The sequence below is a fragment of the Empidonax traillii genome, unplaced genomic scaffold, assembly GCF_003031625.1.
Source record: "Empidonax traillii isolate 1590-97213 ecotype Southwest subspecies unplaced genomic scaffold, ASM303162v1 scaffold1529:size122720, whole genome shotgun sequence".
Taxonomy (NCBI): Eukaryota; Metazoa; Chordata; class Aves; order Passeriformes; family Tyrannidae; genus Empidonax; species Empidonax traillii.
Genome location: NW_020956722.1, coordinates 47864 through 58888, shown reverse-complemented (window position 1 = coordinate 58888; position 11025 = coordinate 47864). Strand labels below are relative to the sequence as shown.

Sequence of the window (11025 nt, the reverse complement as noted above, 5' to 3'; positions counted from 1 at the left end):
GGAAGGGCTGGAGCTGTGCCAGGGGGGTTGGGATGGATCTCAGGGAAAGGTTCTTCCCCCAGAGGGTGGTGGGCACTGCCCAGGCTCCCCAGGGCAGTGGGCACGGCCCCAAGGCTGCCAGAGCTCCAGGAGCGTTTGGACAACGCTCTGAGGGACAGGGGGGGATTGTTGGGGTGTCCTGGGCAGGGACAGGGGTTGGACTGGATGATCCTTGTGGGTCCCTTCCCACTCAGGAGATTCCAGAATTCCATGATTTTCTTTAGGGCAGAACCTCCGCCTTCCTGGCTGCTCACCAGCTGCAGACACCAGGACTTGGCAAGACCAGTTCAGTCTGGAAATCAAGTGGGGGACCCTCAGTTCATTTCCCTGGGCTCACACCTGCTCTAAACTGTTCTTTTTCGCTGCCAGGAGGTGGCGATGTCCTTTGTGTTATCAGCCAGTGGCCACACATCTGCTTCGTGGAGAAACCCCATTCTATACCTGCTTCTGGTATAGAATTCTGGCACAAAACACCTCATTCTGGTCCAGAATTCCTCATTCTCTTATAGAAACCCTACGGAATACCTCATTCTGTCAAATACCTTTGCTCTAAAACAGGCCAGATTTAGAGAGCTTTTGTAGAAAGGACGATGCCCGAGCTGTATTTTTGCCAGGACTTGGATCAAAATACGGAATCACAGAATCAATTAGGTTGGAGAAGACCCCCAAGATCAACTATTCCAACCTCTGACCGATTCCAACCCTGTGAACTAGCTCAGAGCACTGAGTGCCACGTTCAGTCATTCCTTGGACACCTCCAGGAGTGGTGATGCCACCACCTTTCACCACCACCCTTCCAATGAAACAATAAAATGACACTTGTAAGAGTCTGAGTAGCCACTGTCAGGGTGACAGGAGGTAGAAGGACATTAATTACAAGGTCACCAGTGGGACCACTTAGAGAGTTTTGATTTATTCATGTATTATATATAATTTAATCTGCCATAAAATACAGGAACATGGCTATAGTTACTTAGATACTGCTGTTGTAGTGTCTAAATTTAAATGATAAACCTGATCCAGTACCAGCTACCTCAGGCTCATAGATAAAAGCTCCACAGGCAAAAAAAACCCTCCACATACAAAAAAACCTTCCAACTGGCAAAGACTCCACTCCAAAAAGAGAGGAAGACCCGAGGAAAAGTCTAATTCTGGTTTCATTCCATTTTCAGTGCAACATTTAGAGGTGTTTCACGTGGAGAGCACTGGTCTAAGGCAAGGGAGCATCCCATGGGCTGCAGAGGAGAGAAGGATACGTGGGGAAATGCTGGCAAAAGGAGCTCCAGGTGTTCAGAGGGGCAGTCACAGAATCACAGAGTTGGAAGGGACCCACAGGGACCGTCGAGTCCAACCCTTGGCCCTGCCCAGGACCATCCCCAAGAATCACACCCTGTGCCCCAGAGCATCATCCAAGCACTCCTTGAGCTCTGGCAGGCTCTGCCTCCAGAAGGCTTGGGAAGATGTTTAGACAGATGTTTAGACAGATGTTTCTGAGCGTCTTCTGAAGAAGAAGCTGTGAAAGAGAGGGATTAAGGCTGCTCTTAGTGCCAGCAGCCTCCAAGAAGGGCCTTTTTCTAGAGGGGGGAAGAACAAGGGGGTGCTGCAAGAGCAAGGGGGAGATGGCAGTGGCTGTGAAGCAGGAGAACACACAGGGACCCTCGAAATGCCAGGCAGTGGAAGGATTGTGGGAAAATTTGTTTCCTGAGCTAAGGACACTGGACTTCCAAGAAAATTATCCTAATGGTGCTCTGAGAAAAGAGCCACCCCTGCTCTCCTCAGAGCTTTTATCATCTCTGGCCCCCCAGCCCTCCCCACCCCAGAGGCCCTGAGCACGTCTGTGAGTTCTTCTCCCTTTCCTCACACCAGAGAAAGTTTCCCTGGAACGCAGGAGGAGAAAACACCTAAAATTTGCTTTAGGCAGGAAAGCAAAGAACTCTCTACACCTGCCTGAAAGGAGGTTGTAGCCAGGTGGGAGTCAGTCTCTTCTCCCAGGAAATCAGCAGTAGGACAAGAGGGCACGGGCTTAAGCTCTGCCAGGGGAAGTTTAGGTTGGATATTAGGAAGAAGTTCTTTACAGAGAGAGTGATCAGGCATTGGAATGACCTGCCCAGAGGTCCTCCACTGTCCCTGGAGGTTTTTAAGACGAGGCTGGATGTGGCACTGAGTGCCGTGATCTGGTAATCACAGTGGGGTTGGATCAAAGGGTTGGACTTGATGATCTCAGAGGTCTCTTCCAACCCAGTTAATTCTATGATTCTATGATTCTATGATTCTACGGTTCTATGGTTCTATGATTCTGTGATTCTATGATTCTGTGATTCTATGATTCTGTGATTCTATAGTTCTATGGTTCTATGACTCTATGGTTCTATGGTTCTATGGTTCTATGATTCTGTGATTCTGTGATTCTATGACTCTATGACTCTATGATTCTATGGTTCTATGATTCTATGATTCTATGGTTCTATGACTCTGATTCTATGGTTCTATGACTCTATGGTTCTATGATTCTATGATTCCAATCTCCTCGCCATAAAACTCCCGGCAGGGTGGCAGCGACGAGGGGGGGTCAGGGCTCAAGCAGAAGGGCGTGAGCACCCCCTTGCCCATTCCCACTCCCGGGAAAGGCCTGTACCTCCAGCTTCCAGGTCTGCCGCACGTACTCCCGCACCATGTTGTCCCTCATGCTGTCGAACACCCCGGGCTGGGGCTCCACCCCGCTGGGCCGGTTGCAGGGCTTGCGGAGGGGGCAGCACAGCCCGTCGGCGTCCTTGGAGTAGAACTCGCACAGCTCCTCGGGCCCGCAGTGGGCTTTGCCCCCCAGGATGGCGTAGGTGCCGTTCAGCTGCCGCTCGATGGGGTAGTGGTAGAACTGCAGGTCGAACACCACGGACAGGACGTACCCGCCCAGGCTGCGCAGGCACTGCCGGAGCAGGAACAGCCCGTCCGACATCCCCGCCAGTTTCAGGTGCTCCTCGGCCTCCGACCTGGCGATGCTGCCGTAGTAGAAGGGCAGGTGGGCGGCGGCGTCCGGCATCTCCGGCACCTTGCTGGGGCTCCTGCGGGGGGTTCACGCGCTGCTGGAAGAGAAAATTCATGGAATCGCAGGATCAGCCAGGATGGAAAACACCTCTGAGATCCTGGAGTCCAACCCCTGACCCAACACCACCTTGTCACCCAGACCATGGCACTGATGCCACGTCCAGTCTGTCCTCAAACACCTCCAGGGGTGGTGAATCCACCCCCTCCCTGGGCAGCCCATTCCAGTGTCTGATCACTCTCTCTGGGAAGAATTTCTTCCTGATGTCCAACCTAAACCTCCCCTGGCACAGCTTAAGGCTGTGCCCTCTTGTCCTACTGCTGGTTCCTGGGAGCAGAGCCTGACCCCCCTCCAGCTCCCCCCTCCTGTCAGGGAGTTGTAGGGAGTGAGAAGGTCCCCCCTCAACCTCCTTTTCTCCAGGCTGAGCCCCCCCAGCTCCCTCAACTGCTCCTCATAGAACTTGTGCTGCAGTCCCTTCACCAGCCTCCTTGCCCTGAGTGTCCTTCACTGACACACAATTTTCAAAAATGGTTAGCTGGAATTAAGACTCATTTGTCAAGATGCCCTCATCTGACTCTCTGAGAAGTCATTTCAAACCTCTTGTGGAGATGAACATCAGGGATAAATGTTACTTTACAATGTTAAAAAAACCAAACAAAAGAAAAAACATGACCCCACACCCAGGACTTTGACCAATACCCTATGAAAAAGCTGAAATCCCTTATGGCCTTTGCTTTTTCTGCATGTTCTAGCACTGCAGGAGAGAACTGTTAGTTCAGGTGCTTTCACTGCATCTACGTGCTGAGAAGGTCAGCACCTCTTCCTAAATAAACACTCTATCCATATCCCCACCCACAGCACCCCATGATTCCTCCACCCTGCCCTAAATAGAGCTACAAAGTATGAGCAAAACCCATCTGAGCTTGATTTAAAGACTCCAAGCAATAAGGAATGCACCAAATCCTGCAGTGAATCACTCCAATGGTTAATTATCTTCAACATTAAAAAAAGTGCTTCTCACATCCATCCCAACGTTTTCAGCCTTGACTTCCTACCATTTTCTCTCCAGCCCCGTTTTCACAATAAAAGGAAATTCTTTCGCCTCTCTGAGTAAATTAGTTTTGTCATGGAGGTCTCTGAGGCCAGAATCTTAAATGCAGTAAGATTAAAACACGAGATGTCTAAGAAACATTTAGATACACGACTGCACCAAACACAGCACGAGGAGATAGAGATAAGCCCAAGTGCTTCTGGGCAGACATCAACCATCAGTGGATGGGAACATGAAGAAATTTTCCTCTAATTGTCCTTTGAACAATCTGTGTTGGTTTTTTTTTTTCCCCACAATACCTGGCTCTGGTGGTTTCTGAACTTGGCTGATTTGGTCAGAGATCCCAACTGGCAGAAAGGGGCACGTTGTTGACCGAGTCACTGCAGAGCCCCTTCTTCTGTATCTACACAAGTCCTATATCTCTATCTTGAATCATCCAGAATCCCACCCAGAGGGTGCTGACAGAGGCCAATTAGCTGTGATGAATGGAAACATCATCAGATCCGAAGGGTCTCATTTGTTCCCTGGAGCCTCATTGTGGGTTTTGTCGTTGCGCAGACGATGACCCCAAAAAAGGTCAGAGCGGTCGCCCCCATCCCACAGGCACGTCACTCGTGTTCAGAGTAAAGCAGACACTGGGAGAGTGGAGAGGACACTGGTTTTTTGGGCAATTTGCTTTGGTTCTTCCCAGTTTGACCCTGATTTCTGAAACCTGGGGGAAAAGTCACTACCCGATGGGTTGAGCCCATTGCTGTGGCCTCTGCTCTCAGGTGTGGCTGGAGCTGTGTCTGGGCTGGTGGTCAGCCCTGCTGGGGCTCACCCAGGCTCCTTCATCCCTCTCAGCACCACAGTGGCAGGGCTGCCTCCTGCCAGCCACTGGGATCACTGGAGCTGGGAAGGGGTCGCCTGGATTTGTGCTCTGGATGGGCAGGGACGGGATAAGGGTGAGGAGGAAACCGCTGAGCAGGAACCAACCCTGCTCTGCAAAGACTCTCGTGGAGCTGGATTTGTGGCAACCAGACCCTTCTGTACCTATTTGTTTGTTGTCTCCACCAAGCCCCGAAATGGCCCTGATGAGAACAGGAAGGGAGAACAGGAGGCGTTTCAGCCGAGGCAGGAAACCACAACAGGAAGCCACAGTGGTGTTCACTGCTTGGGTGAGGGACCAGTGGAACCCTGTCAGGCACAGCACAAACGTGGAACCCCTTCCTAAATCCATCCAATGGATTAGAGCAGGGTCTTGGCAGAGCTGCCAGTCTGGGACACAAAGGACAACACCCCATGGCTCAAACTCAGATTGCAGTCGGTGTTCGGGACCAAAGCAAACATCCCAATCCCGTGATGCCTCCAGGCATCCAAGCAGCCCAGGCACTGATTCCCAGACCTAGTTCCCAAACTTTCTTCCCTCAGGTGACCAGGTCCTCCCAACCTCAGCCTGGTCTCGGGACTGAAGGATGTGAGAGTGAGGACTGGGTTTAGCTGCAGTGTCATGAATCACATTGAAGAGGAAGTGCTGAGTGAGCAGTGGAAGATCCGTGGCCTTCTTCGTGGGCTGCCACTTTCCACTGCCCACCTGGGACAAACAGCAGGGAGGTACAAGGATGCTGCACCCAAACATGGTGACTCCCTCTCCTGGAAAGTCCAGGAGCAGAACATCACAGCAAACAGATTGTTCAGACAGGTGAAAATGAGGTGGCAGAAGCCATGGGTGACATCTGAGCTCTCACAAAATTTCCAGCTGCCTACACGGGGTGTTCTGTTATAAACAGGATGGTTTTCCTCTCCAAACACAGAGCTGTGAGTGAAGGAACCCTCATGGAGGGAACCCAGGCCTTGGTTCAGGCTGTGTCACCCATCCCATCCAAGCCTGGCTGCCACAGATGAACCCTGGTAGGAAACGACTCCTATTAGAAAAAACCTCCAAGTCCCCAGACATGAGGGAAAGTCACCTGCTGAAGTCTCAGAGCAAATTTGGACAGGATGATTTACAGCCCCTCTTACTTTCAAAAGGTTTGTCCAACCATCCTGGCTCTTTCCACTGCCCACACACACCAGCCCAGGGTCTTCTGGGCACAGCTCAGCTCCCCTTCCAAACTGCAGCTCTGGTCACAGAACCACAGACTCACAGAATCTGCTGAGCTGGAAGGGACCCACGAGGATCATCGAGTCCAACTCCTGGCCCTGCACAGGATCATCCCCGAGAGTCACACCCTGTGCTCAAGGGTATCATCCTTGAGCTCTGTCCTTGGCACTACGTCTGGGTGGACCTGAGCAACCCTGAACAACCCCAACAGACCTCCACAAACCTCACACAACTTCCTTTTCCCCAAGCAGACAAAAGTTAGAACCAATTTCATGGCCGTGATTTGGTGGATGGGACAAAGGCCCAGAAGAAGCTGGGCAAGGTACCCTCCACCATCATTAATTCCAAGTGACAGGACCTGCTTTTTTCCACCACTTGCCTAATCTCTGTCCCTGGGTGTTCCTGTGGGGTTTGGGTGCTCCCCTCAGGTCAGACAAGAGCCCTCAGGCCTGTCACCCAGGGCCCCTGTGGTAATGGCACGTTTGCACGTTGGTGCCATGACGTGGAGATGTCCTGAAATAAAACAACACCCACGTGAAACTCGGTGGGATCTGTGCCCACAGCACACAGGAGATGTCAGGCAGTCACGTCCATACATAGCTGGGCACTTATTTCACTCACATCAGGCAGGAACCAGCAGGAACTGGTTTGATTTTATGACTTCTCGGAGCAGCAGAAGCACTTTGTGTGAATGCAGAGCCAGTTCCCAAGAGCACTGGTGAAACTGGAGGCAGCACTGGCAAACTTCAGCCTCCTGTAAGGATCATATTTTCTGTCCCATTGTCCTGGCAGCAATAATCCCACATAACACAAACAACCCCATATGCTCCAAAACATCCCATATACCACAAATAATTCCCTACACCACAAATAATTCCATATAACATGAATAATCCCATATAACACAATCCCATATAACACAAATAATCCCTTATATCACAAATAAACCTTCAGATCACAGCCCTGGGTGGCTGGGCTGTCCCTTTAAGGTGGTTGGGTCACCCTGGGGGAGAGGAGGGACCTGCCCCTTCTCTCCAGAGCTTCAGGAGAGCCCTGAGGGCAGGTTTGTACCCAAGGTTGTCCTAACCCTGCTGTTCCCTGAGCTCTGCTTGTGCCCAGGGAGGGGTGGCTGGATGGAGGAGCACAGACTGTGGAGCAGACAAGGGGTGGGGAGGATTTAGGGGTGGGGAGGATTTAGGGGTGGGAGCTGGGGGTGAGGTGGCAGAGAGCAGAGTGACCTCAAGCAGCAGCCGCTTCCCTCTGGACTCTCATGTGCACGGACCTTCTGGCTGCTCCCCCCATCCCTCCCCTGGGTTCCATTCAGTTGTTCCTGATTTGATCTGAGAACTGGATTTATGGCTGAAGACGAGAAGGGCTGAAAAAATGCCTGCAGTGTCTAAGTTGCCTTTCCAAGTCATTCATCCCAAGAGGAGCTGGCACTGTGCAGGAGGATGAACTGAAGAGCCGATTCCTGGAGCTCAGGCACATGTCTGGGGTTTTGGGGGGGTTTTTTGTTGTTTTTTTTTCTGGGGGGAGGTTAAAATATTACATAGCAGAAAGCTTGAAAATAACTTTGATTCAACATGAAATGCTTCTTGGTTCAGAGACAAACCTGACAAACTGAACTCTGGATTGACCTGGCTGCAGGTTCCTGACTAAGGTTTAATTTTTATTTACGCGCTCCCTGGCAGCTCTTCCCAAGATTTCCTCCTGAGCCCTCCCATTCCTGGCCAGAGCTGCTTTTCTGACCTCCCTGCTCATTAAAACCTCAGCTCCTCACCCATTTACCAGCCCTTGAGCTATGTGGGAGTGGGAGTTTGTGAAAGTGCTGTGAGCCCGTTCGTGTTTGTGCTCACAAACAGGGTACCTTCTGCTTGCCTGTGGAGATAACCATCTCCTCTGCTTCTCAGGGAGCAGCACTGACTCAGACCTGCCTGAAGTGGTGGCTTTTACAGAAACTTCACAGGAAAACCTGCTTTCCACTTAAGGGCCTTGTGTGATCCTGGCCCTGAGCGGAGCGGGGAAGTCCCCAGTGCAGGAATGTTCCACGTGGATTCCACCACAATCACCGAGGTCGGAAAAGACCTCCAAGACCTTCCAGTCCGATTTTTGACCAAAACCAGCACCTTGTCCCCCATCCCAGGGCACTGAGTGCCACGTCCAGTTGCTCCCTGAACACTGGGCAGCCCCTTCCAAAGCCTGACCACCCTTTCCAGGAAGAAATTCCCCCTGATGTTCTTCTCCCACATGAAGTGAAACACTCGGAGCCATTTGGCCCCAGGGGCAATCCACTGTCCTTTTGGAAGGGAATAATATTAAATTCCACAGCAACACTTGCAAGACCCACAAAGGGCCTTCTCACTCTCTACAACTCCCTGGCACAAGGGTGGGCCCAAGTTGGGGGGGGGAACAGTGTTTTCTCCCAGGTGACAAATGATGGGACAAGAGGAAACAGCCTCAAGTTGTGCCAGGGGAGATTTAAACTGAATATTAGGGAAAATTACGTCATGGGAAGGGTCATAAAGCCCTGGCACAGGCTGCCCAGGGCAGTGGTGGAGTCCCCATCCCTGGAAGGATTTAAAAGACATGTAGGTGTGGCACTTGGCTTAGTGGTGACCTCGGCAGTGTTGGGTTTGCAGAGGAACTGGATGATCTTAAAGGCCTTTTCCCACCTTAATGGTCCTGTGATTCCATGCACTGGAACCAGCCAGTGCTGAGCCAGTGGCAGGGCAATGGGTGACTGGTGTTCTGTGCCACCTCCCACCCAGGGCCTGAGCTGGACAGGCTGCCTGGGGTGCCCTCAGCTCTGGTAGACCTTTATTCCCATGAGTGCCTGTTGTATTAAATACGAGGACGGCCATAATAATAAAACTGGGCACTTAGATGATGATGGCCTGAATTCAGCTCTATTCTTCATCCAGAATATTACATTGTCTTCCCACAGCTGCACACACACACTGACCATAGAATCTTACATACCACTAGCCTTCACATATGATTGGATGTTCACCTCTTATTTACATTCTTTCTCCCATGGTCAGGACTGGCACCTTTTACCAAGATCTCTATGGCCCCTGCTTTTCCTTCAGAGGAAAGGCCTTAGGGTGTCTAGATCAAAATCCTCTTAGGGTCTGCAGCTCTCAGACCCCTCCCTTCCCGCTGCCCCGCTGTGGCTTTGGCCACTCTCGGTGCTCATCCTTCCCCCAGCGGAGCAGCAGAGCGTGGACAATCGATGACACGCCTGTTTGGAGCAGTGAGATGGCAATAAAAGGCCTGAGCTCCCTCAGATCCTGCCGGGCACTTGTTTTCCCTCCCGTGGGTATTTGTCAGATGCTAACGAGCGGAAGCAATTAGCTCTGGGAGCAGGGGAAGGGGCTGGGGAGGGACAGGGCCACCTGCTCGGGGTGTGAGGGGGCTGGTGGGGACAACTCTCTGCCTGCTCTGCTCAGGCTGGGCTTGGAACCTCCCCACAGGAGACCAGGGCAGATATTCCTGAGAGAAGGCAGAGCTCAGTGAGAATGTTGTGCCAAAGGGTCTCTGAAAAATCACAGGATCACAGGATGGAAAACACCTCTGAGATCCTGGAATCCAACCCCTGACCCAACACCACCTTGTCACCCAGACCATGGCACTGATGCCACGTCCAGCCTGTCCTCAAACACCTCCAGGGGTGGTGAATCCATCCCCTCCCTGGGCAGCCCATTCCAGTGTCTGATCACTCTCTCTGGGAAGAATTTCTTCCTGATGTCCAACCTAAACCTCCCCTGGCACAGCTTAAGGCTGTGCCCTCTTGTCCTACTGCTGGCTGGAAGGGACCTCTGGAGATCACCCAGTCCAACCCCCTGCCAAAGCAGATTCCCTCTCGGGGCAGCTCTGGAACGGGTGGGTGCTGGGCCCACGTGCAGGGTGACACCTCTGTGTGATGCTTTTGGGTAAAGCAAAGTCACCTTGTTGTCCCGAGGCAGCCTGTGCTCCCCTGTTGGATATTTAGTTTGGAAGGCTGTGAAAACACCCTGCTGATCCTTTGTGGAGCCACTGAAAACACTGCTGGCTCCGGATCCATCGATCCTGAGCAGCTGTTAATTAGGGGCTGAGTTAAACACCACTCACAGTTTCCTGCCTGGCGTCCCCGAGTGCTCCTGAGCTCTGGTGACTCAGCCGTGGCTCCAAACAAGCCACGTCAGGATGTTTGTTCCGGGTAATGGGGGAGCACAGAGCTGCCCCTGCCACCAAGGGGGTTAATCCCAGCAGGATCCTCTGGGTTTGAGATGGAGCAGATGGTTCCGTGGAGCCACTGACCAAAAACTGCAGGAGCTTGTGCGTAAATTGGAGGGAAAGGGCTCTGGTTTTTTTTTGCTTGCTTCTACCTGCCCTCCCTGCAAAACCCTGTGAGGGGCTTTTGCTGAAATAACAACTTGCACACAACATCCCAGGCACTGGGTGTGACACATCTTCATGAAAATGAGTTTATTATGACCTGCACTGGCCTGGGTCCTTCTGATGGTGCTGGGCAGCTCCTTCTCTGGGAAGACAAAACCCACCGAGCAGGTTTGACCCAGCCCTGAGCAACGTGCCCTTCTTGCCTGCCTGCTCCAGGTGCTGGAGCTCTATTTCCAACCACAAAATGACAGTGGCTTTGCTACATTAACAGCTGCATTTGGGCTTTGCCTGTGCCGTTTGAAAACAAAGGTGACAGCTGAGCTCAAATTTTCACACCCTGGTTGGGTTTCCGGCCTTGAGTTGTTCTGCCTTCATTTCATTTTGAGAGGAAATGGTCACTGTGTTGCCCTGAGTAACATCTTCCTAAGAACA

The 11025-nt window shown here is 51.9% G+C and overlaps 1 protein-coding gene across 3 annotated transcripts in view; it reads right to left on the bottom strand.

The window, feature by feature from the left end:
- Positions 1 to 3076, bottom strand: part of LOC114070354 (tyrosine-protein kinase ZAP-70) — a 14077-nt gene extending 11001 nt beyond the window's left edge. For all 3 annotated transcript variants that reach the window (XM_027907711.1, XM_027907712.1, XM_027907713.1), the window contains exon 1: positions 2675 to 3076. In XM_027907711.1, the coding sequence (XP_027763512.1) occupies positions 2675 to 3076 (402 nt within the window). The remainder of the gene's footprint in view (positions 1 to 2674) is intronic.
- Between the last annotated feature and the right edge of the window lie 7949 nt (positions 3077 to 11025).